The sequence below is a fragment of the Lepus europaeus genome, chromosome 18 (assembly GCF_033115175.1).
Source record: "Lepus europaeus isolate LE1 chromosome 18, mLepTim1.pri, whole genome shotgun sequence".
Lineage (NCBI taxonomy): Eukaryota > Metazoa > Chordata > Mammalia > Lagomorpha > Leporidae > Lepus > Lepus europaeus.
In genome coordinates, this window is record NC_084844.1 from 13,189,678 (window position 1) to 13,213,739 (window position 24,062).

At 44.6% G+C, this 24,062-nt stretch overlaps 1 protein-coding gene across 2 annotated transcripts in view; it reads right to left on the reverse strand.

Annotated features, from left to right (window-relative positions):
• Positions 1-208: 208 nt before the first annotated feature.
• The window catches only part of HELZ (helicase with zinc finger), a 176,096-nt gene continuing 152,242 nt past the window's right edge, over positions 209-24,062 (reverse strand). The window contains exons 32-33 of one of the 2 annotated variants that reach the window (XM_062215686.1): positions 8,002-8,254; positions 209-3,256 (exon numbers count right to left, since the gene is read on the reverse strand). In XM_062215686.1, coding sequence (XP_062071670.1) covers positions 2,925-3,256; positions 8,002-8,254 — 585 coding nt within the window. In that variant the 3' untranslated portion in view covers positions 209-2,924. The remainder of the gene's footprint in view (positions 3,257-8,001; positions 8,255-24,062) is intronic. The other variant, XM_062215687.1, reaches the window with a different exon arrangement.

The window sequence follows — 24,062 nt, forward strand, 5'->3', positions numbered from 1 at the left end:
ATTTTTAGATCAGGAAAAAATAACAACTTAGCATGAATACTCTACAAACTCAAAAGAAAGTCTTTAAGGTTAAAAAAAAAGTAGCACTGAAATTAAAAAGTGAAATGAACAAAAAAGTTCTTGCAAAAAAATTAAGGAAACTTCAGAGTGCTATAAAGAACAAAGACGCAGAAAGACATCAAGGGAACAATTAACCTCACTTAGAAGAAATCTCTTCTGGAAGAAAAGGAAGTTGGTAATAATTGGTATTATTTGAGAATTATCATCAATTTTTCTTTAGGAATATATATAGAAGAATTCTATCTGAGCTCTAAGATTGAACCTTTTATATAAAATGTGAAATAAGGTATGTTTTGTTAAGTTTGATTTATGGGTTCTTGCCAATACTACCCACATACTACCCAAAGAGCATAAAGTACCCAGAAGCCATGCCTTATTTCAATGGAGGCTTCTTACACAGTAGGGACTTGCTCAGAACCACTGTGGGATACCATGCCTCTATATCCGATGCCTAAAAGCACGGCTCTAGAAGAATGGCACCAGGAAATGCTGAGGAATCCAGAATCCAGAAAGAGTAACAGACAGAAACAACACTGGACTCCTTGACTGGCTACGGAAACAACAGGAGATGAGAAGCTCAGAGCCGAGCGGAGCAGGGGACCAGTAAGGAGCTATTACTGTCTAGTGTTGCAAAAACATGGGCTGAGAATGAGGCTGTCCTGCCACCCTGACACCTTCCTTATCTAAAACATCCATCTTCCATCAGGGTATTTATACAAGGTACTCCCTGCCTAGATACATGTAACTGAAAACCTGATTTTGTTTTTAAAGGCTCAAGTATGCGAAACAGAAAATTCAGTCATAACCTACAGCACGGGTTTACCTGACCACTCTTGGCCGCATGATTTTTGTCTTCAGAGTATGAGAAGCTTCTGAACATCTCTTTAGCTTGTGTTGCAGTTCTGTAAGTGAGGAGTCTTCATCAAGTTCATGGACAATGTGCACTATGAAAAAGCACTATCCAGGGATTTCAAAATTTTGGTGCATCAAAATGAACTTATTGTTTGATGCCATTTTTCTGCTAACCTTTGTGAATTACCTTCGTATCTGGAGGTGGGAAGGGATCAATTACTTATTGTAGACGTCCCACCATCAGGAGACCCACGCCTGGGGCTTTGCCATAGACTTGGAAACACACAGGCCCAGGGCAGATGTTTTTCTTCTGACTACAGTTAGGCAGAGCAACATCTCTCACAGCCACCTGGGGCTCTCCAGACACACACAGATCTCGTGTCCCGAAACGCCGGAGGGGCTGCGCTGGCCCACGGGAACTGGGCTCCAGTCGCAGGAGGAACGGGAGCTGTTCCTCTGCCCTTGCCACTTCCCACGTGGTTTGAACACTGGGCTCTGAGTGGAGGAGGGCCTACCGAAAGGCAGTCTTCCAAATCTCAGTGTTTGCGTGGACCATGAGGAAGGCTGGCTTCTCCAAGTGCTGCCCAGCCTCAACTTCCCCAACAGAAGGGAAGATGAGACGGGGTTTCCAGCTCTCTGAAACACAAAAGCAGTACTAACGGGCCAGGAAAGTGTCAGGGACACACACCATTACACGTGTGTCAAGATCACGAGGTAAACATTTTCCTCTGGATTTTTCCCAAAGTTCACTCAAAACAATTTTGAGGCTGCAGAATATTTAAGATAGCTATTTCAATTTTATATTTTCGTACAAGCTCAATAATGGTATTTTAAGAAGAATCGAAAAGACTTGAGAAACAAGGGTAGCTTTTTTGCCCCAGATTTCAATGAATTTTGATATATTTTTTACAAACACTGCATTTCTTCTTTAATGATGTTCCTCAAACAAAACAGCTAGCAAAATATTTGAATTGCCATGTATAATGTCACATTTTAATGTAAACATCAAATAAGGTACCAAAATTTTTTACTGGAGGAAGAAAAAAAAAAAAAACAAAAAAACCCCAAACCTTAAAGCGGCACAATTTTTGATACCAGTGGAGGAGGAGGGAAAGCCGGGTTACACACATTTACACATGCATAGTGAGGAAAAACAAAGAGGATTTTACTAAATTCACGCATTTTTTTTTAAAATAGTTATCAAGTCTACTAAGCACCAACAATCCTAAAAATTTTTCAGCTTCATGATTTGTTTAAAAAAAAAACCACACTATCAAATTAACATTAAAAACAAGCTTGAAGTACAGCTTGTCCAAAAAATAACTAAGGATGCCACTGTTTTTTTGCGTGTGTGTCTCAAAAAATCAGTGGCATGTGAAATACACCTGCAAAGAATGCCTTGGACTCTATCCTGTGGAGGATGGAGGCTGCAACGGCAAGCGCACACAGTCTAAAACCACCGAAGTCTTAGAGTGTAGCAGCCTGTCACCAAAAAAAAAAAAAAAAGCTGATAAAACTTAAAAGTATTTAGAAGATGCTGCCCCTTTATTTTAAAAAATTTTAAATGAATTTAAGCAAAAATAACATACATTTGTACATCAACTGGCCATTTCTGGTACAGAAACCCAGCATGTGGTAATATTATTGAATAAATGTAAATGCTACTTACAATTTTTTTTCTTTTTAAATACATTTTAGACAAACTTTTTTTCTTTTTTTTAATAGTTGCACAATTAACCTCTTAGCTGCTAGCTTGATGCAAACATATGTAACCATACACAAATTTAAAAATATTTTTTATTCTACATAAAAGCTGTCAAAATTCTGACTCACATCAAAAAATGCAAAATAATGGAATATACTTTTAAAAAATTAGTTGCAAGTCTAGCAGCAAAGCAATTAAGTGAGGACATGTCGGGTAGTAAAACAAAGGGAACGGTGCGTCTACGGGGAGTCCCACTACCTTACCTCTACAGGTACAAACGCAAGCCCTCCCGGCAGGAGACCAGCGCCTATTTAAAGTAGGAGTAGAAGCCGTTGCCGCCCGACGCGCTGCCCAGGCTCAGTTCCTGGAACAGGGACAGCGGGTCGCTGCTCTTCTTGGCCTGCTCGGGCGGCGGCCGCGGCTTGGGCGGGGCGCGCAGGGCGCTGGCGTAGGACATGGCTGGCTTGCTGGCCGCTGCGCTCTGTGGGCCGACGCCCGCCGCCTCGGCCACCTGCTTGTGCGGCAGCAGCGGCGGGAACTGGCCGAGGTGCTGCAGCACGCTGTAGTTGAAGGGGCTGGACACCTCGAGGCTCTCGGGCTCGGCCGGCTCCTCAGGGGGCTTGGCGGGCTTGGGTGGAGCTGCAAGCAGGAACAGGAACAGGAATGGGGTTAGAGCCGGCCCGCACAGGGGTCCCTGCTGTCCCCTCTCGCCACGCTGCGGTGCCATGGCCACCACATACACAACACCTGCCACAGGCTGCGACCTTAACCCATGTGACCACATGGCTCTCACAGCCACTGCACACACCAGGGGCACAGCACACGTGACCAGACCCCTCTCACAGCCACTGCACACACCAGGGGCACAGCACACGTGACCAGACCCCTCTCACAGCCACTGCACACACCAGGGGCACAGCACACGTGACCAGACTGCTTTCACACTCCAACACAATGTGTGAACACAACACATCTAAGTCTGAGCTCTCTTACACACACTCCATACGACCGTGGAACTGGGAAAGTTAACATATGAGCATTCAAAGTCAAGCAAAGGCTTGCAGAGAAACAAGCTACTTTGTATTATTGTACACTTTGATGTTTACTTTTTTAAAGATTTATTATTTATTTGAAAGTCAGAGTCACACAGAAGGAAAGGCAGAGAGAGGACTTCCATCCACTGGTTCACTCCCCAGATGGCTACAACAGCTGGAGCTGTACCCATCTGAAGCCAGGAGCCAGGACCTTCCTCTGGGTCTCCCACGTGGGTGCAGGGGCCCCACGACCTGGGCCATCTCCTACTTTTCCAGACCATAGCAGAGAACTGGATTGGAAGTGGAGCAGCCAGGACTTGAAGTGGTGCCTATATGGGATGCTGGGAATGTAGGTGGTGGCTTTACCTGCTACGCCACAGCGCTGGCCCCTACTCTGATGTTTATTACAGCAACTGCTCACAGCTTGTCAACAGGAACACATTCTTTCTCTTAAATAAAAAATAAGTACATATGCAGTCTCTGGGTCAAAAACACTTTTCTCACTAATCTAAGTAACAGTAGTGCTGGGCTCCATTTGTTTAAAAATGCTACCCTTCCTTGTGATAAATAGTGAGTAAGCAGGCAGAAAGGTGGGAAAAACAGCTGCAAGCCATTTCACATTGGGCGTGGTGGAAAAAGTTGATGCCTGTGATGCTGGCATCCCCTGTGGGTGCTGGTTCCAGTCCCAGCTGCTCCACTTCTGAGCCAGCTCCCTGCTGATGGCCTGGGAAAAGAAGCGGAAGAAGGCCCAAGTGTTTGAGTCCCTGTCACCCACATGGCTTCAGCCTGGCCCAGCCCTGGCTGTTTCCACCATCTGGGGAGTGAACTGGAGGACAGAGGAGCTTTCTCTGTTTCTCCTTCTCTAATTCTTCCAAAATAAATAAGTCAGCCTTAAAAACAACAACAACAACACTTCACATCCCCTATAATATGCCTCTTTCAAAGCTAAAATTTGGCTTCACCCTTCCTAACCCATTTTATTACCCATTAAGCCTTAGCTTGTTTTGAAACAACTTCTTTTGTTACCATTTTTTAAAAATTTACATAACATCATATTGGATTATAAACATTTCTCCCCAAAAGAGCGTGTGTGAATGTGTGTGTGTGCATGCATGTCTGTGTGTAAGACAGAGAGAGAGAGAGAGAGAGAGAGAGAGAGAGAGGAGCGAGCCAAGGAGGAGGGTCGGAAGGAGGAGAGAGAGACAAATTGAGACCTTTTGCTGGGTTATGTGGAGTCAAGGTACCATGCACCCCAACGCCAGTTAGAGATACACGGATGAGGTGAGCGACTGGACCATATGCAGAGAAAAGTGCAACGAAGGAGCAGGTGCACAGAGGGATTCACAGGGCCCCGAGACAGCTGCCAAATGATCTCACGTGGTCTCTGAGAGTTCACTCTGGGCAGGCAGTTTCCTACTGTGGACTTTACATGGGTGATATATGCCCACCAGAGAACCATCTGGCTCTGCCATGAATCCAATCAGCCTGTCTGGACCTTGCTTCCAATATAATTCTTTTCCCCCTAGCTAGCTTGGGTCAGTTTCTGCTTCCTGCAATCAGGTATAGCTTAGGACAATTACCAAAATAGAGAGAAGTAAAATATTTCTTTCTTTTGATCCTCAGATGTTTAATAAGGTTGCTCTATCCTGGAATTCAAAACAAGTAAAAAAACAGAAGCCATAGGAAATTTTCAAACCCAAATCACAGTGCTTTATTTTTCCTAAAGCATCCTGAGAATGCATGATGGACACTAGTTGGTTCCCTATCACAAAGATTAGAAAGAATTTTCATATCAGAAACACAGTTGTCTAACACTAGAATTTAGGGGTTATGTTGAAAATCTCTGTTTTTGGTCTTAATATTTTATTTATTCAACCTATTATTTTAATTCATAAAATTGTTCAAGTGGCTGGCATTGTGGTATAGCAGGTAAAGCCACTGCCTGCAATGTTAACATCCCATATGGGCACCAGTTTGAGTCCCAGCTACTCCACTTCCAATCCAGCTCCCTGGTACTGTGCTTGGGTACCTGTATCCATGTGGGATACTGGGAAGAAGCTCCCGGTTCCAGCTTTCAGTCTGGCCTAGCCCTGGCCATCACAGCCACTTCAGTGGATGGAAGACCTCTCTCTCTGTCTTTCTCTATTTAATTCTGCCCTTCAAATAAATAAATCTTAAAAAAAAAAAATCTCAAAGTTATTGTAAACCACTTATCTTTCTGGTGCATCTCTCCCTTTTCCCTTTAAATGTCACTAATCTCTTTTAAATTTCAAATCGATGCCACAATAGAAAGTTTTCTTTAAGCTCAAGAAGGAAACCTCAGACTTCTGAAAGAAGGCCTGTGCAAATGACTTTCCCTCCCAGGTACCACCTACTGCATTTCTCTACAAAACAAACATCTGATGAGCAAGAAGTGGGCTTTAGAACATCAGTGATTTTGAATTAATTTTTACATTTAACTGTTAACTTTCAATTAAAAAATACAATTTGTCTTCTAGCAATGACAAAAATAATCATCTTATGTTTTCAGAAAAAATAACCATATAAGTAACATACTTTTCAGGAACTTTCTTATCTATTAGCTCAGATCAGTTTTGTTTCGTTTTGTTTTGTTTTTTAAGATTTATTTATTTGAGAGGCAGAGTTACAGACAGAGAGCGAGAGAGACAGAGAGAGGGGTCTTCCATCCTCTGGTTCACTCCCCAAATGGCTGCAACGGCTGGAGCTGGACTGATCCGAGCTGGGCCAATCCAAAGCCAGGAACCAGGAGCTTTTTCCAGGTCTCCCACATGGATACAGGGGCCCAGGCACTTTGGCCATCTTCCCCTGCTTTCCCAGGCCATGGCAGAGAGCTGGATAGGAAGAGGAGCAGCTGGAACTCGACCAGTGCCCATATGGGATGCCGGCGCCGCAGGTGGAAGCTTAACCTGCTATGCCACAGAGCCAGCCCCAGATGAGATTTTTATTGATTTTAGCCAAAAACTATTCTAAAACTTAGGTGAGGGAAAAAAAAAAAAATAAGAGAAATGATGTTATCTTTAAAATAAATTATAAGAAATATAACCAACAAAAAGTAACAAATTAGCATCACTGATTTGTAACTTATATGTTCTCAGGAAATTCAAATATGATGTCATGTGTGTATACATGTCAGATCTTAAAAATGACAAAGCTTCTCTGGGCAAACACAGCAGTGCACACACAGGCGCTAATGAATGCTGAAAGATTAAAACGCTCTCGCTGGGAACAAAAGCAAAGTCTTGTAACGGTTTTGCCATGCCAGGTCTATTGTTCTAGAAATGTGCTGAGAGGGCACATAGTCAAAAATGGTCAGTTACAGAAATGACAGGCTCACATCTACAGATGTGAACAAGATTAATTTCAAATACAAAAGTGATGGTACTGGGACAGAAATTCACCACATAGGGGCCACCGTCTGCAGCACCTGAATCCTATGTGGGCGCCAGTTCGAGTCCTGGCTGCTCCACTTCTAATCCAGCTCTCTGCTATGGCCTGGGAAAGCCGAAGATGGCCCAAGTGCCTGGGCCCCTGCACCCATGTGGGAGACCTGGAGGAAGCTCCTGGCTCCTGGCTTTGCATTGGCACAGCTCCAGCCATTGGGTCATCTGGGAAATGAACCGGCGGATGGAAGACCTCTCTCTCTCTCTGCCTCTGATTCTCTGTAACTCTGCCTTTCAAATAAATAAATAAGTCTTTAAAAAAAAACAAAACAAAACAAAACAGTCACTCATGGTCCAAGCTGGAGAGGAGGGCTTTGCACTTCTCACATCACAGTGAAGTCCTGAGTGCCCGGTCCTACTCCGTTTTTATTCTTCAGCCATTGCGTTCTCAGTTCATTAGAACATCAGGAATAAACACAGGATTTCAAAACCCCAGAATGTTACACTTTGCAGGTCTTTCTCGTGGCCAAACTCTATAATATAGCAAAATTGGCAATACTCTCTTGACGACAAACCCTTGGAAACTGATACTGACCTAACCAACTTCCACCCTAACCCTGAAGAGAAAAAACAAAGCAGAAACAGCAAGCCTCTCCCAAGCAAAGGTGGCTCTATCTATTCACAAACAGATCTGAAGTTCCACTATTGCTTTCATTCAATCACAGATCAAAGTGATCTAAAGGATCTGTGCCTGAATCCGGATGAATCCACTTCCAGACCATAAAGACGACACCAATACAATCCTATATGAATACCTAGGCCGGAGGTACACTTATGAGCTACCAGCGCTCAACTTGATTCAGAGACAACAATGAAATCGAAGAGTGGGGTGGTGGAAGAACTGCACAGATGGAGCTCAGGCAACCCCACCCCTGCCACTCGGCCTTACCTATCAACTCTCTGGGCTGGGTTGTCCTGCTGGATCCATTGCACGGAATGTTCTGGTAAGGGGCAGATGAGGTGGCGTTGACCCAGGACTCCGGGGAAGAGAAGTTGAAAGAAGCTGGGTTAGCATGGTCCTGGAGCTCTTTGCACTGAGCCAGACTGTCCCGAGCGGCGCTTCCTTCTTCAGAACAAGGCTGGACTGAGCTAGATGAGATTCTTCTTTGGTACAAGGGCCGACCGGGTCCTCTGGGCTCATACTGCACGGGGAGAAAGGACGTTTGTCAATCAGTGCACCTTATCCCATAGCGCTCCCCCAGCTTTTCACTCTAGAAAAGTCTCTCTATTAAGTAGACAGTCTCAAGAAGACTCCGCGACTGTGAAACGCTCCCCCTCCAACGGCCCACCCCACATAAAGAAAGGCAGCCTGAGCTTGGACACAGCATCAGCAGTCCAGGCTAAAAACCCAGCACGTGTGTGATGATTTCTGTCCACAAAACGTGGGAGCCGAAGAGCCGTGGTCAGCTCTAGAGTTCCACTGCTATTTTAGGTAACGGTAGATTAAGAGCAGTACTAAGGAGCACATTTACTCAAAATCGAGCGGCACAGCCAGCTTCAACAGTCCTCCTCTCTAGACTGAGTTCTTGGTCCTAAGCCTTCACAACTCGCCAAGCGATGCTTTTCTTAGACTTGGTGGCAAGAGATGATTCCTCTTCACTGCATGTGTCTTTATCAATCTTCAGTCGACACGGAAGACTCCTTGGCTTCCTCTGAAAACTCCTTTTCAGAGCACCTCATCGTGGTAGAGAGCAGAACAGCGGGTACCAGCAGTGGCGTGGGGGGAAGGTGGTTAACAGGCACAGGGGTGCAGGTGGACAGGAGGAATAACGTCTGATGTCCTATAGCTCAGTACAGTAACTGTGATTGACAACGACTGTGTACTGTAGAGTAGCCAGCAGAGAGAATTCTGAATGCTCTCAATGCAAAGACTTGATAAATATTTGAGATGATGGATGGGCCAGATCTGTACTCATTATATACATGTAATTGAAGTATCACACTGCACCCCATCAATATGTATTCTATTAAAAATAAATAAATAAATACAGGCAGACATTTGGCACAGCAATTAAGACACTGTTGGGGATGCCCACATCCCACACTGGAGGGCCTGGGTTCAAGTCTCTGCTCTGCTTCCAATTCTAGCTTCCTGATAATGTGCACCCTGGGAAATAGCAGGAGATGGCTGGAGTGGAATCTGGATGGAGCTCCTGGCTCCTAGCTTTGGCCTAGTCCAGCTCCTAGTGCTGTGGCCACTTGGGAAAGGAACCCCCAGATGGGAGGAGCTCTGTGTTCTCTTTCAAATATACACAAATGAATAAATGGAATTTGAAAGTCACTTATTTTTTTAATTTTTTTTTTTTTTAAAGATAGAGTTAGACAGTGAGAGAGTGAGAGAAAGAGAGAGAAAGGTCTTCCTTCCGTTGGTTCACCCCCCCATATGGCCACTACTGACAGAACTATGCTGATCTGAAGCCAGGAGCCAGGTGCTTCTTCCTAGTCCCCCATGCGGGTGCAGGGCCCAAGCTCTTGGGCCATCCTCCACTGCCTTCCGGGGCCACAGCAGAGAGCTGGACTGGAAGAGAAGCAACTGTGACTAGAACCCAGTGCCCATATGGGATGCTGGCACTGCAGGCGGAGGATTAACCAAGTGAGCCACGGCGCCGGCCCAGAAGTTACTTATATGTTTGAAATCCTATTAACAGGAACTGGCATTATGGTGCAGTCATCACCTGTGACACTGGCATTCCATATGGATGCCAGTTCCAGTCCCAGCTGCTCCATTTCTAATCTAGCTCCCTGCTAATGCACCTGAGAAAGCAATAGGAGATGGCCCAGGTGCTTGGGCCTCTGCATCCACATGGGAGACCCGAATGTGAAGCTCCTGGCTCCTGGCTTTGGCCTGGCTCAGCCCTGGCTATTGTGGCCATTTGGGGAGTGAAACAGAAGATGAAAGACCTCTCTGTCTCTCTAACTCTGCCTTTCAAATAAATAAATCTTTAAAAAAAAAAAAAAAAAAAGGTGATCATTTAAGGAAAAAAAAAAAAAAGAAGATACATTTGGCAGTTATTTCAAGATTTGTTATGTATCTAAACGCCTCCCGATCTATCTGTTCTAGTCTGATTCTGGCGACCAGTTCTAATGCTGGGGTAGCGAGTGGTAGCGGGAAGACCTCAGCATCCCTCTTGAGTCACGTTATCCGGGTTAGACCTCAGGTCCGCCTTTTACCAGCAGCGCCACCTTGGGCAATTCACCTCCTGGAAACTCCGTCAGTAAAGCGAGTTACTCACAGCCTCCAGCCCGTGGGATTCTTGAGAGGATGAGATGAATCGGGTGTGCACGTACAGCACTTCCTGGCACCCGGGAAGGGCCTGCTGCTGCACAGCCACGTCAATGTCGCACAAAGGAGCTCCTGCTTAGACTGCACTCTGCTATTCAGCTGGCGGTCAATTATGATCCTGAGGACTCTTTCTCTTAGTATTACCGTTAGCAACAATTGGAAATCCAAGAAATAGAGGTTGGATTAAGAAGAAAAGGGCCATCAATGGCTCGGCACAGTGACAGCAGGACTTTCCTGGAAACGGAAGACAGCACAAACAGGACTGCCAGGCCAGTTTGTTCCGGAGAGGAGGTACACGGCGGGTGTAAACATCGAGAGTGGTGGTCAGACCCTATGGAACCAGGGAAGGGAGCGGGTGTGGACTGGCTGCCCTTGTGCAGAAAGGCCGGGAAGGGGCAACAGAGCGACTCGCTCACGGCTGAGCTGGGAGCGTCCAGGCTGTGCCTGCCTCTCCACGGCCAGCTATGCTGTGCCTTCCCTAGCTTTGTGCATTCTTCTGTCTCTCAGTATCAGACCCAACTCATCTTTGCTTTCAATGCAGCTTCTTCACCTCCCCCACCGGTCAAATCCTCTGACTTCCATCCTGGTTTTCTCTAGCACTAACTGTTCTAATTACTTTAGTGGCAGCTATGAATTCTATCAGCATAACTGAACTTTCTTTATCTGGGCCATTAAATTAAGGTACGGAGCCCTTATGAGTCCGTATGAGGCCTGCAAAATCATTTGGTCTGGCCCTGCCAAGGCAACCACCAGCAAGACTCAAAAAATACAATATAGCGAGTTAATTGGAAAGTTGATCATTTTGTATGGCCTGCAAACAATGCTATAACACTATCTCAGTGGCCCCAGCAGAGAAATGGTTCCCACCCCTGGAGTAGAAGAACCAGCCTTCCCACACTGTGTGCTGTTGTCTGTGCTCAACACAGACATGTGCACCATGGCTGCCTTCCCACACTGTGTGCTGTTGTCTGTGCTCAACTAACCCGGAAGGTTGCACCATGGCTGCCTGGGCAGTGTCCTCAGCAAGGTTTGTAACAAAGTCAATTAGCTCTTCTCACACACACACACACACACACGTATGATCTATTCATCTGAAAGGCAGAGTGACGGAGAGAGAGACAGGCAGACCCACAACAGCCAGGGCTGAGCCAGGACCTAGGAACTCCATCCTGTTCTTCCACGGGGATAGCAGGTGTCTGCTGCTTTCCCAGATACATTGGCAGGAAACTGGATCGGAAGCAGGGCAGCCGAGACTTGAACCTGCACCCGGATATGGGATGCTGGCATCACAAGTGACAGCTTACTCCGCAGCACCACCCTGCCAGCCCTGACCATTAGCTCCTCATGGACATGAAGTGTTTCCTTCCTCTGAGTGGTCAGCCCCGTCACAGTTGGCAGGGATCACATTCTAAAGCCATGCAACTCATGTCAGGTGTGGCTTCAGAAACAGCAGGTTCTAATGATCAAGTCTCCCAGAGACAGCACAGAATGTGCGCACATGAATTACACACAGTAACTTCATGAGTTCCTCTTCGCTAAACATGTAACATAAACCAGTAGTAGAAAACATTTTTTTTGGCAACAGACATATTAACCACAAGGCTTGAAAGAGGAAAATCAAAAATCAGAAAGAAAAAGAAGGCTGATCTAAGAGGAGATAATGCTCAGTTGAACTTCACAGAAAACGTGTATCGTTTCTAGCTTCCAAATCAAAATTCAAAAGAAACCACTCACGTTGGCATGCACAATAGGATCTGGGTAAGAATAGTATAATGTAGCGCTAACAGTTCCTAAGAAGTATTGACAGAGATGAATGTGTAGGTGAAATATGAAATTCAATTTCAAACTGCATTATGAATATGATTGATCCTTTATGTCAGAAAGAGAACAGAAACTTGAAATTTTTAAATGCTGTTTAAGTTATATAAAGATTATATATATTTAAAAGATCTACTGGTACACCTACTTCATACAACACAGTCGAGGGTAAATGCGAGAAAACAATTTGCTGCTTTGGAATCTGGCCCCATAGGTAATTCTGCACACAAGTAGAGAAATCTTGATGGCAAATGAATAAAGTGGTTTATTCCTCTAAATTACACGCTGGCAGTTTTGTTGCTGTCAGCAAACAGATCCTGCACCGGTTGGTTTTGTCAGATCTCCACCACAGTTCTGCATTTCTCTTTGAGCTGTCGTAAATGACATTAGCTTTTCTATTTTGCTTTTCAATTGCACGTTGCTAGTACAAAGAAGTGTGACTGATTTTTCTGCATTCACTTTATATCCTTTGACTTTGTTAAATACAGATTTTTTAAAAAATAGAATCAAAACTATAGGGTTTTTTAAAAATATATATTTATTTTTTATTTGAAAGGCAGAGTTAAAGAGAGAAAAGGAGAGACAGAGACAGATCTTCCATCTGTTAGGAGCCAGGAGCTTCTTTCTGGTCTCCCACATGAGGAGCCAGGGGCCAAACCACTTGGTCTACTCTCTGCTGCTTTCCCAGGCACATTAGCAGGGCACTGGATCCGAAGTGGAGCAGCCGGGACTTGAATTAGTGGCCATATGGGATGCTGGCACTATGGGATGCTGGCACTGCAGATGGTGCCTTAACCTGCTGCACCACAGAGCCGGCACCAAGGTTTTTTTGCTTTTGTTGATTTGTTGTTCTTTTGAGAGGCAGAGAGATGAACAACAAAGCGAGAGAAACAGGGAGCTCCCATCTCTTCATTGTCTGTTCCCTCAAATGCCCTTACTGTCTAACTGGAATCGGAAGCCAGGAATGTATTTTGTGTGGGTGGCAGGGATCCAATCACTTGAGCCACTGGTGGCAGACCGGACCAGGAGTCGGAGCTGGGAATTGAACTCAGGCACTCCAAGGTGGGAGACAGGCATTTTAACTGCTAGGTCTGCTCCGGTTAAGGATTTGTTGGTTTGGGTTTTGGGGAAGATTTCTCAGGGTTTTTGTTTTGGTTTGTTTGTTTTCCTATATTGATAGTTTTATTTCTTCTGTATCAATTGCTCTGCCTTTGATTTCTTTGCTTTACCGTACTGGCTAAGCTTTCCGGGGCAATGCTGAACAGGAGTGTAGAGCAGACATCTTGCCGTGCTCTGAATCTTAGAGAGAAGCAAGATGGCAGCCGCAGGATTTTTATAAAGTTTTCTTCTATTTGCCAAGAGTTTTTCTTATGAATACATGTAATAGCTGGTCAAAGTGTGTGGGTTTTGGGTTTTTGTTTGGGGGTTATTTTTCACATCCAATGATATGATCTTGTGATTTTTACTCTTTACACTGTTGGTATGATGGATGACATTGGTTTTCAAATACCGCACCAGCCGTGCATTCCTGGAGCAAGCATCACATGGTCATGATGTATGAACTCTTTTTTATGTATTGCTTAATCCAATTTACTCATGTTCTGTTGAGGATACTGGCCTTGAGGTTCACAGAAATCAGCTTTTAGTCTGCTCTCTTTGTGCTGTCTTCAGTTTTTGGTATGCAGTAATTCTGGCCATTGAACAATAAACTGAGAGGCATTCCCTCCCCTTCTGTTCTCCAGAAAATGGTGTACAAACTGGTGGTGTTAGTCCTTACGCTGGGAGGAACTCAGCAGCGTGACCGTCTGGCCTGCAGATTTCTCTTTTGGAAGGTTTTTAACCACGGATTCAATTCCCTTAATAGTTCTGAGTATTCGCATGCCATCCACTTCATCTCTAGTGAGGGCCTACGGTTGGCAGCATTCACACAAGTGATCCATTTCCTGTGGGTTTGCATCCTCCTCCTGGGGGTCTGCAGGGATACCCCTCTCTCCTTCCTGACATCAGTAGCTGTGTCCTCGTTGTCAGCCTTGCTAAATATTTATCAAAGAACCAACTGCTTAAGTCTCATTTATTCTCCTCCTCTTTTTAGTATTCCCTACCTGCTGGTTAATTTTATTTTGCCATTCCTTTTCTAACTTTGTAGGACAGAAGTTTAGATTATTGATCTGACACCTTTTCTTTTTTTATATTTTTTAAAGATTTACTTATTTATTTTGAAAGTCAGAGTTACAGAGAGAAAGGGAGAGACAAAGAGAGGGATCTTCCGTTCACTGGTTTACTCCCCAGGTAACCATAACTGCCAGCACTGGGCCAGGTGGAAGCCAGGAGCCAGGAGCACATCCGGGTCTCGCACGTAGGCAGCAGGGACCCAAGCACTTGGGCCTTCCTCCACTGCTTTTCCCAGGCCATTAGCCGGAAGCTGGATCTGAGGTGGAGAGCTGGGACATGAACTGGTGCCCATATGGGATGCTGGCATCACAGGCGGCGGCTTCCCCCTCTGTGCCACAATGCCAGCCCCTTACTTCTTTTCTAATATAAACATTTAATGCTACAAAAATGTCCTTTGGCACTGCTCTAGCCCCATCACACAAATTCTGAATGATTATATTTTCATTTTCATTCAGTTCAAAGTATTTCTAGTACTTCTAACAGCTCTCACTGGTCAAACACAGAATGAGCTGTCAAAATATAATGACTACAATAAATTGAAAATGCAAATACTTAATGATACCTGACTTACAATGATATTGAAAGAGAAAACAAGAGGGGAAAGAAAGCCTCACTGAGGCCTGCTAAGGCACGGATTCATTACTCTGAAAACTAACTGATAATGGTAAGACTTTATCCTACTTTTCTATATAAACTGTATTCTAGGTAGTAATCAGATATTCAGTGAGGAAAAGATCTCCTTAATAGATGAGAAATAAACACAGAAGGACCTGAAGGCGGTTTTAAATCACCATTTTTCCATCTCTAATGAAATGACAGAACTAAGCAACAATCCCCCTTCGCCGAGGAAATCTAAAAGGTTACTGGGAACTTTAAAAACCAGCGAATCGGACTGATATAATCTCATCAATGATACACCACAATCAAAACTTAACATCTCTAAAGTGGAAAAAGACAGGTGCTATGCCCAACTTTCCTCATATGCATATAAAACATATACATTTATTTGAAATTACATTATATACTATTCGGTAATTTCTCATCAAAACATTGTTTTTCCATGTAATGAAAACTCTTATATTTTTCTTTTAAGATTTCTTTTATTTATTTGAAAGGCAGAGAGGGAGAGACAGAGAGAGAGATATCCTCCATCCACTGGTTCACTCCCCAAATGGCTGCAACTCCCCAAAAGGGCTGGGCCAGGCCAAAGCCAAAAGCCAGGTGCTTCTTCCTGGTCTTCCATGTGGGTGCAGGGGCCCAAGGACTTGGGCCATCCTCCACTGCCTTCCCAGGGCATAGCAGAGAGCTGGATAGGAAATGGAGCAGCCAGGTCTCAAACCGGTGCCCATATGCGATGCCAGCACTTCAGGCGATGGCTTTACCTGCTATACCACAGTGCTGGCCCCTTTTAACATTAGATTTAAGTTGCATTTTTTCCCCTTCAGTTAACGAAAATAGTCTATTTAAATAGCCTTCTGAAGATCTGAAGAAGTTTTGGACTATACAAACTCTCCTGGGGTCTACTAACTCCTTTCAATTAGCTCCCCCTAAGACGATCATCTAAGCTTAAAGCAATGTGCTGTAGTTTGATAGAGAGGAAGAGAATTACTCAAAGAAAACAGGATGAAGGGAAGACAGGAATAACACTGTAAGATTAGAAACAAGCGGCCGGCGCCGTGGCTTAACAGGCTAATCCTCCGCCTTGCGGCGCCGGCACGCCGGGGTTCTAGTCCCAGTCGGGGCGCCAGATTCTATCCCGGTTGCCCCTCTTCCAGGCCAGCTCTCTGCTATGGCCCGGGAAGGCAGGGGAGGATGGCCCAAGTCCTTGGGCCCTGCACCCGCATGGGAGACCAGGAGAAGCACCTGGCTCCTGGCTTCAGATCAGCGAGATGCGCCGGCCGCAGCGGCCATTGGAGGGTGAACCAATGGCAAAAAGGAAGACCTTTCTCTCTGTCTCTCTCTCTCACTATCCACTCTGCCTGTCAAAAAAAAAAAAAAAAGATTAGAAACAAGCAATACTAACGAGTTAGCCGACATGCGCTAACTGTAGTGGCTCAGCTGTAGTTTACAACAGCAGTACCTTTGGGTTCATGGTTCATGTGATACAAACTATTGGAAAGCCCTTGACAAAGTATAAAATGGTATGTTTTTTTTGTTTTTTGTTTTTGCTTGTTTAAAACATGACTCCCAGGTAATAGTGGAAGTTGGCCCAGAACTCCACAGACATACACGAGTACAACAATCAAGGCCGTGATGCTGGCCGTCAACAGAAGACACATTTCTGGAATGCACAGGGGCAGGTAGAGGAACAGCTCCCCTGTGCACAATTCCACAGAGGCCGGGGTCTCAGAAGCACCCACCACAATGGAGACGAAAGGAGGATAAGGGACAAAATCAGTTTGTGCAGGGAGCAGCCGGGTCCAACAACACACTCCTCCTGTAACTGCAGTGTACCACCGCCAGCCATACCCCTACAGTACAGGCCAAAAATAGGGAGCCCGACAACGACTGAGAAGGGTGCCGGCCTCCGGAGGGCTTTGAGCACCAGCAAGTCCCCAGGGAAAGGCCCCCCAGACCCTTGAGTCCTCTGACAATAAACAGCTAAGTCACCTGCCTGAGGTATTTTGGTGTAATAACGCAAAACTGACGAATACTAAGAGTACACTAAAATAAATGTGACTTTACAGCAAAGTGCATTACAATCAATTTAGGTCAAAATAAAGAAAAATACCATTTGAAGCATCTCACAGGCAAGGGCACTGATAATTTGCAAATAGTATTCTCCCACCAAGCAATGTGTGCCTTCCCGTGGCCAAACAGGAAGCAACAGAGGAGCTAAGAGAATGAATGCAAGATCACATCCCGAGCAAAACATCGGATTCACTGCTTAACACCCTGAACTGCTTGGAATCTGTCTGGCTCCTGTTTGTTCTCTTAGATATAGGAACAGTCCAAGTAGCATTTAGAGAGCATGACACTCCCTCTAATGAGAAAACTGTCAGTTTGGGTAAGAAATAAAATAGTTCACAGTAAAAGTTTATTACTCAACCCAAAACTATTTGCATGTTCTCTAAAAAATCGTAATTACCACAATGAAATAAATTTTCCAGCTTCTGAATAAAATGCAATGCCTTTTTGTTTTACTGTTCCAGAATATTGAGAAATTAAGCACATTGCTTAATTTTCTGATAGCTGAGATCCCAAAATTAATAGAGTACTCCAAACACTTCGCGGATACCATCGGCTAGATTTCAAAACTCAAGAATTCTAAAGTGAACCATCTCCCTTTCTCCCTACTTACCAACCCCACTGGAAGGGATGACTTTATACCACTGAGGGTTTAAGCCTTTGTTCCCCAGAACATAATTTTTCTTGCCCCCCATAGCAAGTTCTGTTTCCCAGTTCCCAGGAGTAAACTTTGCTCCTGTGGAAGAATTGACAACTCAGAAACAACAAGGGACTAGAAGCCAGAAGTCTCGGCTCCACTTTAATTTTAAACAGCTGCTGAAGCTGTCACTCCTGTAACAGCTCTTATGCCTTGGTTTCTTTTTCTGAGAGTTACATGATTTTCAAGGCCCTGGCCAGTTCCAAAGCTCCAGGATTTATTTTAAAGTCTTCAATAAATCAGTCTTTGTCAATGAGAATTATTTTAACTTTTTATTAAAATGTCCAAACATAATCTATCAGCAACTTTGACAACCAACAAAAACTTGGCATACTTGCTAAAATACTCCAAGTGAAAGATGACAAATCCAAGCTTATTTAAGTGATTAAAATTCATTTGTACTTAGGCACTGCTAAGTACAGAAATTCAGTTTCTCGACCCTGACCCTGACTCCACACAAAGGGAAATTTTTTTTTTTTTAAGATTTATTTTTATTTATTTGGAAGACGCAGTTACAGAGAGAGGTAAAGACAAAGAGGGATCGAGAGAGAGACAGAGATCTTCCATCCGTTGGTTCACTCCCCAAATGGCCACAATGACAGGGGCTGGGCCAGGCTGAAGCCAGGATCCAGGCGCTTCTTTGGGGTCTCCCACGAGGGTGCAGGGGCCCTAGTAGTTGGCCCACCTCCATTGCCTTCAAAGGGAAATTTCTATGCAGTGAGTTGAAAGTCCAGGGCCCTCACACAAAAACTTCAGAAAAAGATCTTGCGTTTGCAAAATAAAAACGTTTCTGACATTTCCACCCACAGCTTTCCGCTGGCCTTGCCGGGCCCCAGGCAGCTTTACATACACAGATTACACTTTTCTTCCATGGTTCCTGTTTCTTGACCTGTGTTTTGGTTTCCTGATGCTTCTGCCTGGTTCTGTTTTCTGTGCTGAGTGTTGTGGTTTGAATGTCCCCACCAAAACCTGGGCTGAAATTTAGGTCCCGCTGTGAGGACCTAGGAGGGCAGAAACCTCAGCAAATCCAGCATCTGCCAGAGGCACTCTGGGTAGGCCATGAGAGTGAGGTGAGGCCTAGAAGCTGTGGCCCCAATCCAACGGGGCTGTGTCCGCACAGGAAGAGGCAGGGAGACCTCTGCGGCCTCCAGACTCCTCAGAGTCCCTAGGGGCAGGAGGGGCCTCACCAGACTAGCCACGTGGCCCTGAACTTCCCAGCCTTCAGAACTGCGAGCCAATAAAGCTTTTTCTTGATAAATGATGTAACTGGTACTGCAGAGTACCACAGTACTCTGTGTGGCTGTAGAGTACCAGTTACAGCCACACAAAATGGACTATGACAGCGGGATTATTTCTTCTACATCCATCTCCTGCCAATTGGTGTGTTCCTTTAGTTTTAGATGGCAATTCTATTCAAGGACCAACACTCAGGTTTAATTTTAAGAGTCCTTGAGTCTTAACTAAGTTCATTGTTATTGCTTAAAGACTCAGCATTGGGGCCGGCACTCATTTGGTTAATCCTCTGCCTGCGGCCGCAGGATTCTGTCCCGGTTGCTCCTCTTCCAGGCCAGCTCTCTGCTGTGGCCTGGGGAAGGCAGTGGAGGATGGCCCAAGTGCTTGGGCCTCTGCACCCGCATGGGAGACCAGGAGGAAGAACCTGGCTCCTGGCTTCAGACTGGTGCAGCGCCGGCCATAGCAGTCATTTGCGGGGTGAACCAACTGAAGGAAGACCTTTCTCTCTGTCTCTCTCTCTCACTATCTAACTCTATCTGTCCAAAAAAAAAAAAAAAAAGACTCAGAGATTCTTTTGGGTTTATTATCCATATATTTTTAAAAAGATCTATTTTACTTCTTTGAAAGACAGAGTTACAGAGAAAGGTAGAGACCGAGAGAGAGGTCTTCCATCCCCTGGTTCACTCCCCAGATGGCTGCAATCGCAGGAGCTGTACCGATTTGAAGGCAGAAGCCAGGAGCTTCTTCCAGGTCTCCCATGAGGGTGCAGGGGCCCAAACATTTGGGTCATCTTCCACTGCTTTCCCAGGAACTAGCAGAGAGCTGGATCAGAAGAGGAGTAGCCGGGACTAGAACTGGCACCCATATGGGATGCTGGCGCTTCAGGCCGGGGCATTAACCCGCTGCACCACACTGCCAGCCCCCATATATGTTTCTATGTTCATAAATATTCTTCACGTTGAACTGTGAAGACATTGTTATTAAATATATGATCATTAATTTTAAATTCTACTAATATTTCTAAATATAAAAATTAACATTTCAAAAACTACTAACTATATGAAATCTAAATAAGAAGAAAAACCTAAATTATAGAACTGATGTACAAATTTCCACAAAGATAATTATCAGTCTAAGCTAAAGTTCCTCATATGGTTCCTGATGTCATATTATAATACATAGCTCTAATGTACAAGGTTAGCCAGCCCTTTCACATGTATGTAAACAAACAAAGAACTAGGAGACAGGTCAGCTACTTAATTAATTAGGGCTCTATTTATAATTACAATATCAAAGCTAATCACCAAGGAAGAGCTAAATTAAATGCTCCAGTGGAAACTCCAAGTCTCATTAATTATGGTGCCAGAAACTTTAATTAAAATAGGACATCTCATAAAAATGAATAGCTTTGGTAATTTAACCATGAATACAGGTTGAATTTATTAGTTAAGCTGACTGCTGTCGCATTCTTTAGACGGTTATTAGTTCCCGTACATTGGCAATCTCTCCAAGAAGACACTTCCAAGCAGGCTGCACTACCACCACTTGATTCCACAACACAAGCTGTAAGCTCTGGTCATCCACTTCTAAGGGGAGAAGAGGCACAATCTATCAACAGCTAAGATTATAATCTTCAGGCTACTTTTGTACAACACTTTGCTCCATGAAAGAGAAGATGGAGAGGGAGGCCAGGGACCATCAGACAACAGTATTGACATCAAATACCAACTAATGTAAGAACTAGAGTTGTAGGAAAATAAAAATGGAAATGAGTAGATGGTTCCAAGTGTCTTTGTTTAAAAACCAATACAGAAAACAAGAATTATTTGAAGCTGGCAATGTGGTGTAACACATAAAGCCATCGCCTGCAATGCTTCCATCCCAAACGGGTGCCAATTCGAGTCCCAGCTGCTCCACTTCTGATCCAGCTCCCTGCTGATGCGCCTAGAAAAGCAGTGGAAAATGGCCCAAGTCCTTGGACCCCTGCACCCACATGGGAGATCTGGATGAAGCTCCTGGCTCCTGGCTTTGGCCTGGCTGAGACTCAGCTGTTGTGGCCATTTGGGGAATGAACCAGTGGATGGAAGATTTCTCTCTCTTTCTCTCTCTCTCTCTCTCTCTCTCTCTTACCCTCTCTCTCTCACTCTCACTCTGCTTTTCAAATAAATTTTTAAAAAATTATTTCAAAGCAGATACATCACAGAGGCATACAGTCATCTCTAACATGGTATAGGTTAAAATGCTGACTGTGGGAAGCATTCCATTTTTATTATAAGGCCATTACAACATCATCACAACACAAAAACGAGCCTCATGAACTGATTCTGAGGCTTTCCCAGTGATGCTTTTGAAAAGAATTTTCCATTTATCACTAGCTCGCTGTCTCTGTTAGACACGCATTATGGTTATTAGATCCATAAATAGCGGTCTCTCTGAGAAGACACTTAGGCACTGCTAATCAAACTATTTCAAGTGCAACACATCTTAAATGGCAAAAGCTTTGCTTTGCACCTGTATCAGCATCATGGATTCTCTGTTAAATAATTTCTAACTTCTACATTTCCCATGCGGACCTTGTGAAAATCTGAAATCCTAAATGCTCCAAAATCCAAAAACTTCTTGAGAGCCAGCATGACACAACCGCTACACCTGCTCATGTGACAGGCCAGAGTCAGGTGCAGGCTGGGCTGTGGGCAGCTGCTGCCAGTGCAGTGCCGGAGTTCCACACCTGCCTCTGGCTCCGGACTCCAGCTTCCTGCTAATGCAGGCCCTCAGAGGGCGGCGAGGGGGCTCAGAACTGCGCTCCTGTAACCCACATGGGAGACTGGGACTGGGTGCCTAGCTCCTAGAACTGGCCTCAGTCTGGCCCCAGCCACTGCGGGCATTGGGGAGTGCATTAACAGACAGGAGCTCTTTTCCTCTCCCTGTCTCTCAAATACATACATAATCCATTTTTTTTTAATGTGGGGGCATGAAAAATATATCAGATCACCTCCACACTATGTGTAGACAGTATATATAAAACATAAAGAAATTTCATGTTTAGACTTGGGTCCCATCTCCTAGACTCTCTCATTATGTATTTGCAATAATTTAAAAAACATGAAATGCAAAACATTTCTGGTTGCAAGTACTTTGGATAAGGGATACTCAATCTATATTTCATTTGTTAGAAGAAAACCAAAATTATTGTAAGAAGAAAAAACTAGTGAAACATAATATGAAAAGCCATCTCCATTCAAGTTTACGTCTAAGCTAACTTCTAGATGTTCTTCATCCCACCTGAGATTAATCCACCATGGGCTCTGGCAATAAAAGAACTCACAGTAGGAAGGGAAATCAGACAATTTTCTGCATTGTCAAAGTGAAAGAAATGATTTTAAAAGGTTAGAAATAAATAGCAAGCACGTAAACCATTCATTCTCTGAGATGATTCATGCCAAATCACTTTAAACACACACAAGTTATCCTCGTACACTGAAAATGTCAAAATCTGCAATGTGGCAAAAATAATATTTTCCTTGTCAAGGAATTTTCTGGGTTGTTAGTTACCATTTGTGAATCTCATGCATCAAAATAAAGGTGACCAAATGTATTTGCAGAAGTAAAAAACCCACTGACAACTGAAGGTACTTATTTATATACTCACAACTAAACAAAAAATTAACAAAAAACTTAAAGCCCAAAGTTAAGGACCTCTGAAAAAGATCCACAACTAGAGACTGTCCGTACAAGTTTTATTTGGTAAAGTACACAACCTTCTCCTGCCTTTGGCACACAGTCTTCCCCACATACTATGAACTCATTTGGCAGGTTAAATCAAAACATCATGATACCAGCGAAAATGGAGAAAAAAACTGGCAACTTTTGGGGGACCTAAGAAACCAGTGAAAAGCTGAAAGCAACCGGGAAACACTTCCTCAAGAAAAAGCAGGAGCCAACTAAGAACAGCAGGCATGGGGGTGTTTTCACAGGCTCTGGTCCCACACCCGGTTCAGCCGTGGCTCCAAGAACTGTCATTCTCTGCTCTGACCTCTCTGGGGAGCCGGGTCAAGAGACTCACCTCATGCCACCTAACTCTGACCTCACTTAGTGCTAGCTAAAAACGTTTACAGGGGTCGGTGCTCGGCTCAGCAGGTTAAGCAACCACTCGCAATGCTGGCACCCGCATATCACAGCACTGGGTCATGTTCTGGCTGCTCTGCTTCCAATCCAGCCTGTTGCTAACGTGCCTGGGAAAGCAGCGAATGATGGACCAGGACTCCAGCCCTTGCCACCCACATGGAAGACCCAGATGGAGTTCTGGGCACCTGACTCCAGCCTGGCCCAGACCTGGCTGTCGCAGCCATTTGGAAAATGAACCCGTGGATGGAAGATCTCTCTCTCTCTCTCTCTCCCCCATTCTTTGATGCTCTGCCTGAAGCAATGCATAACAGTAGAACCAAAACCAGACTCACCAACAAGCTTGAGAGAAGCTGAGGACTGAGATCTGTAAGGGGAAAAGGTCTTTGAAAAACTCTTAACATATTCCTGGGGAATCTATGCGCCAACACAGGGACTGTGCACATGCTCAGAGACCTGATAAGGCTGGCACAGATAGCAGGGACCCCAATACTTGAGTCATCATCTCCTACCCCCCAGGGTGTGTATTAGCAAGAAGCTGGATCAGAAGCAGAGGCGGGGCCTGACCCCAGGCACTCTGATATGGAGTGCAGGACTCCCAAGCTGCACCTCTAAGGCCCACCCAGATGAACTGGGGATTCTGAACTGTACAAATATAGAAGTCACACTGTCCCGCTCCAAGCCACGCTACTGCTCGCTGTAACTGCTGTTCACACAGTAACTTTCCTGAACTAATTGTCTGACGTCTGTATCTGTCACATGTGGCCTCTGATGTCTTTATTCCGTCAGCATAATGGTCAGTTAGTCACTGCACAGAGCTTTACTTAAATGCCTGAAACCAAAAACATCTCTCAGCTTTTGGGCACATCAACATTCAGCCAGACAGTCCGCATCTGCTTCGACAGAACCTCAAGATCAGCTGGAGGTGAGAACACAG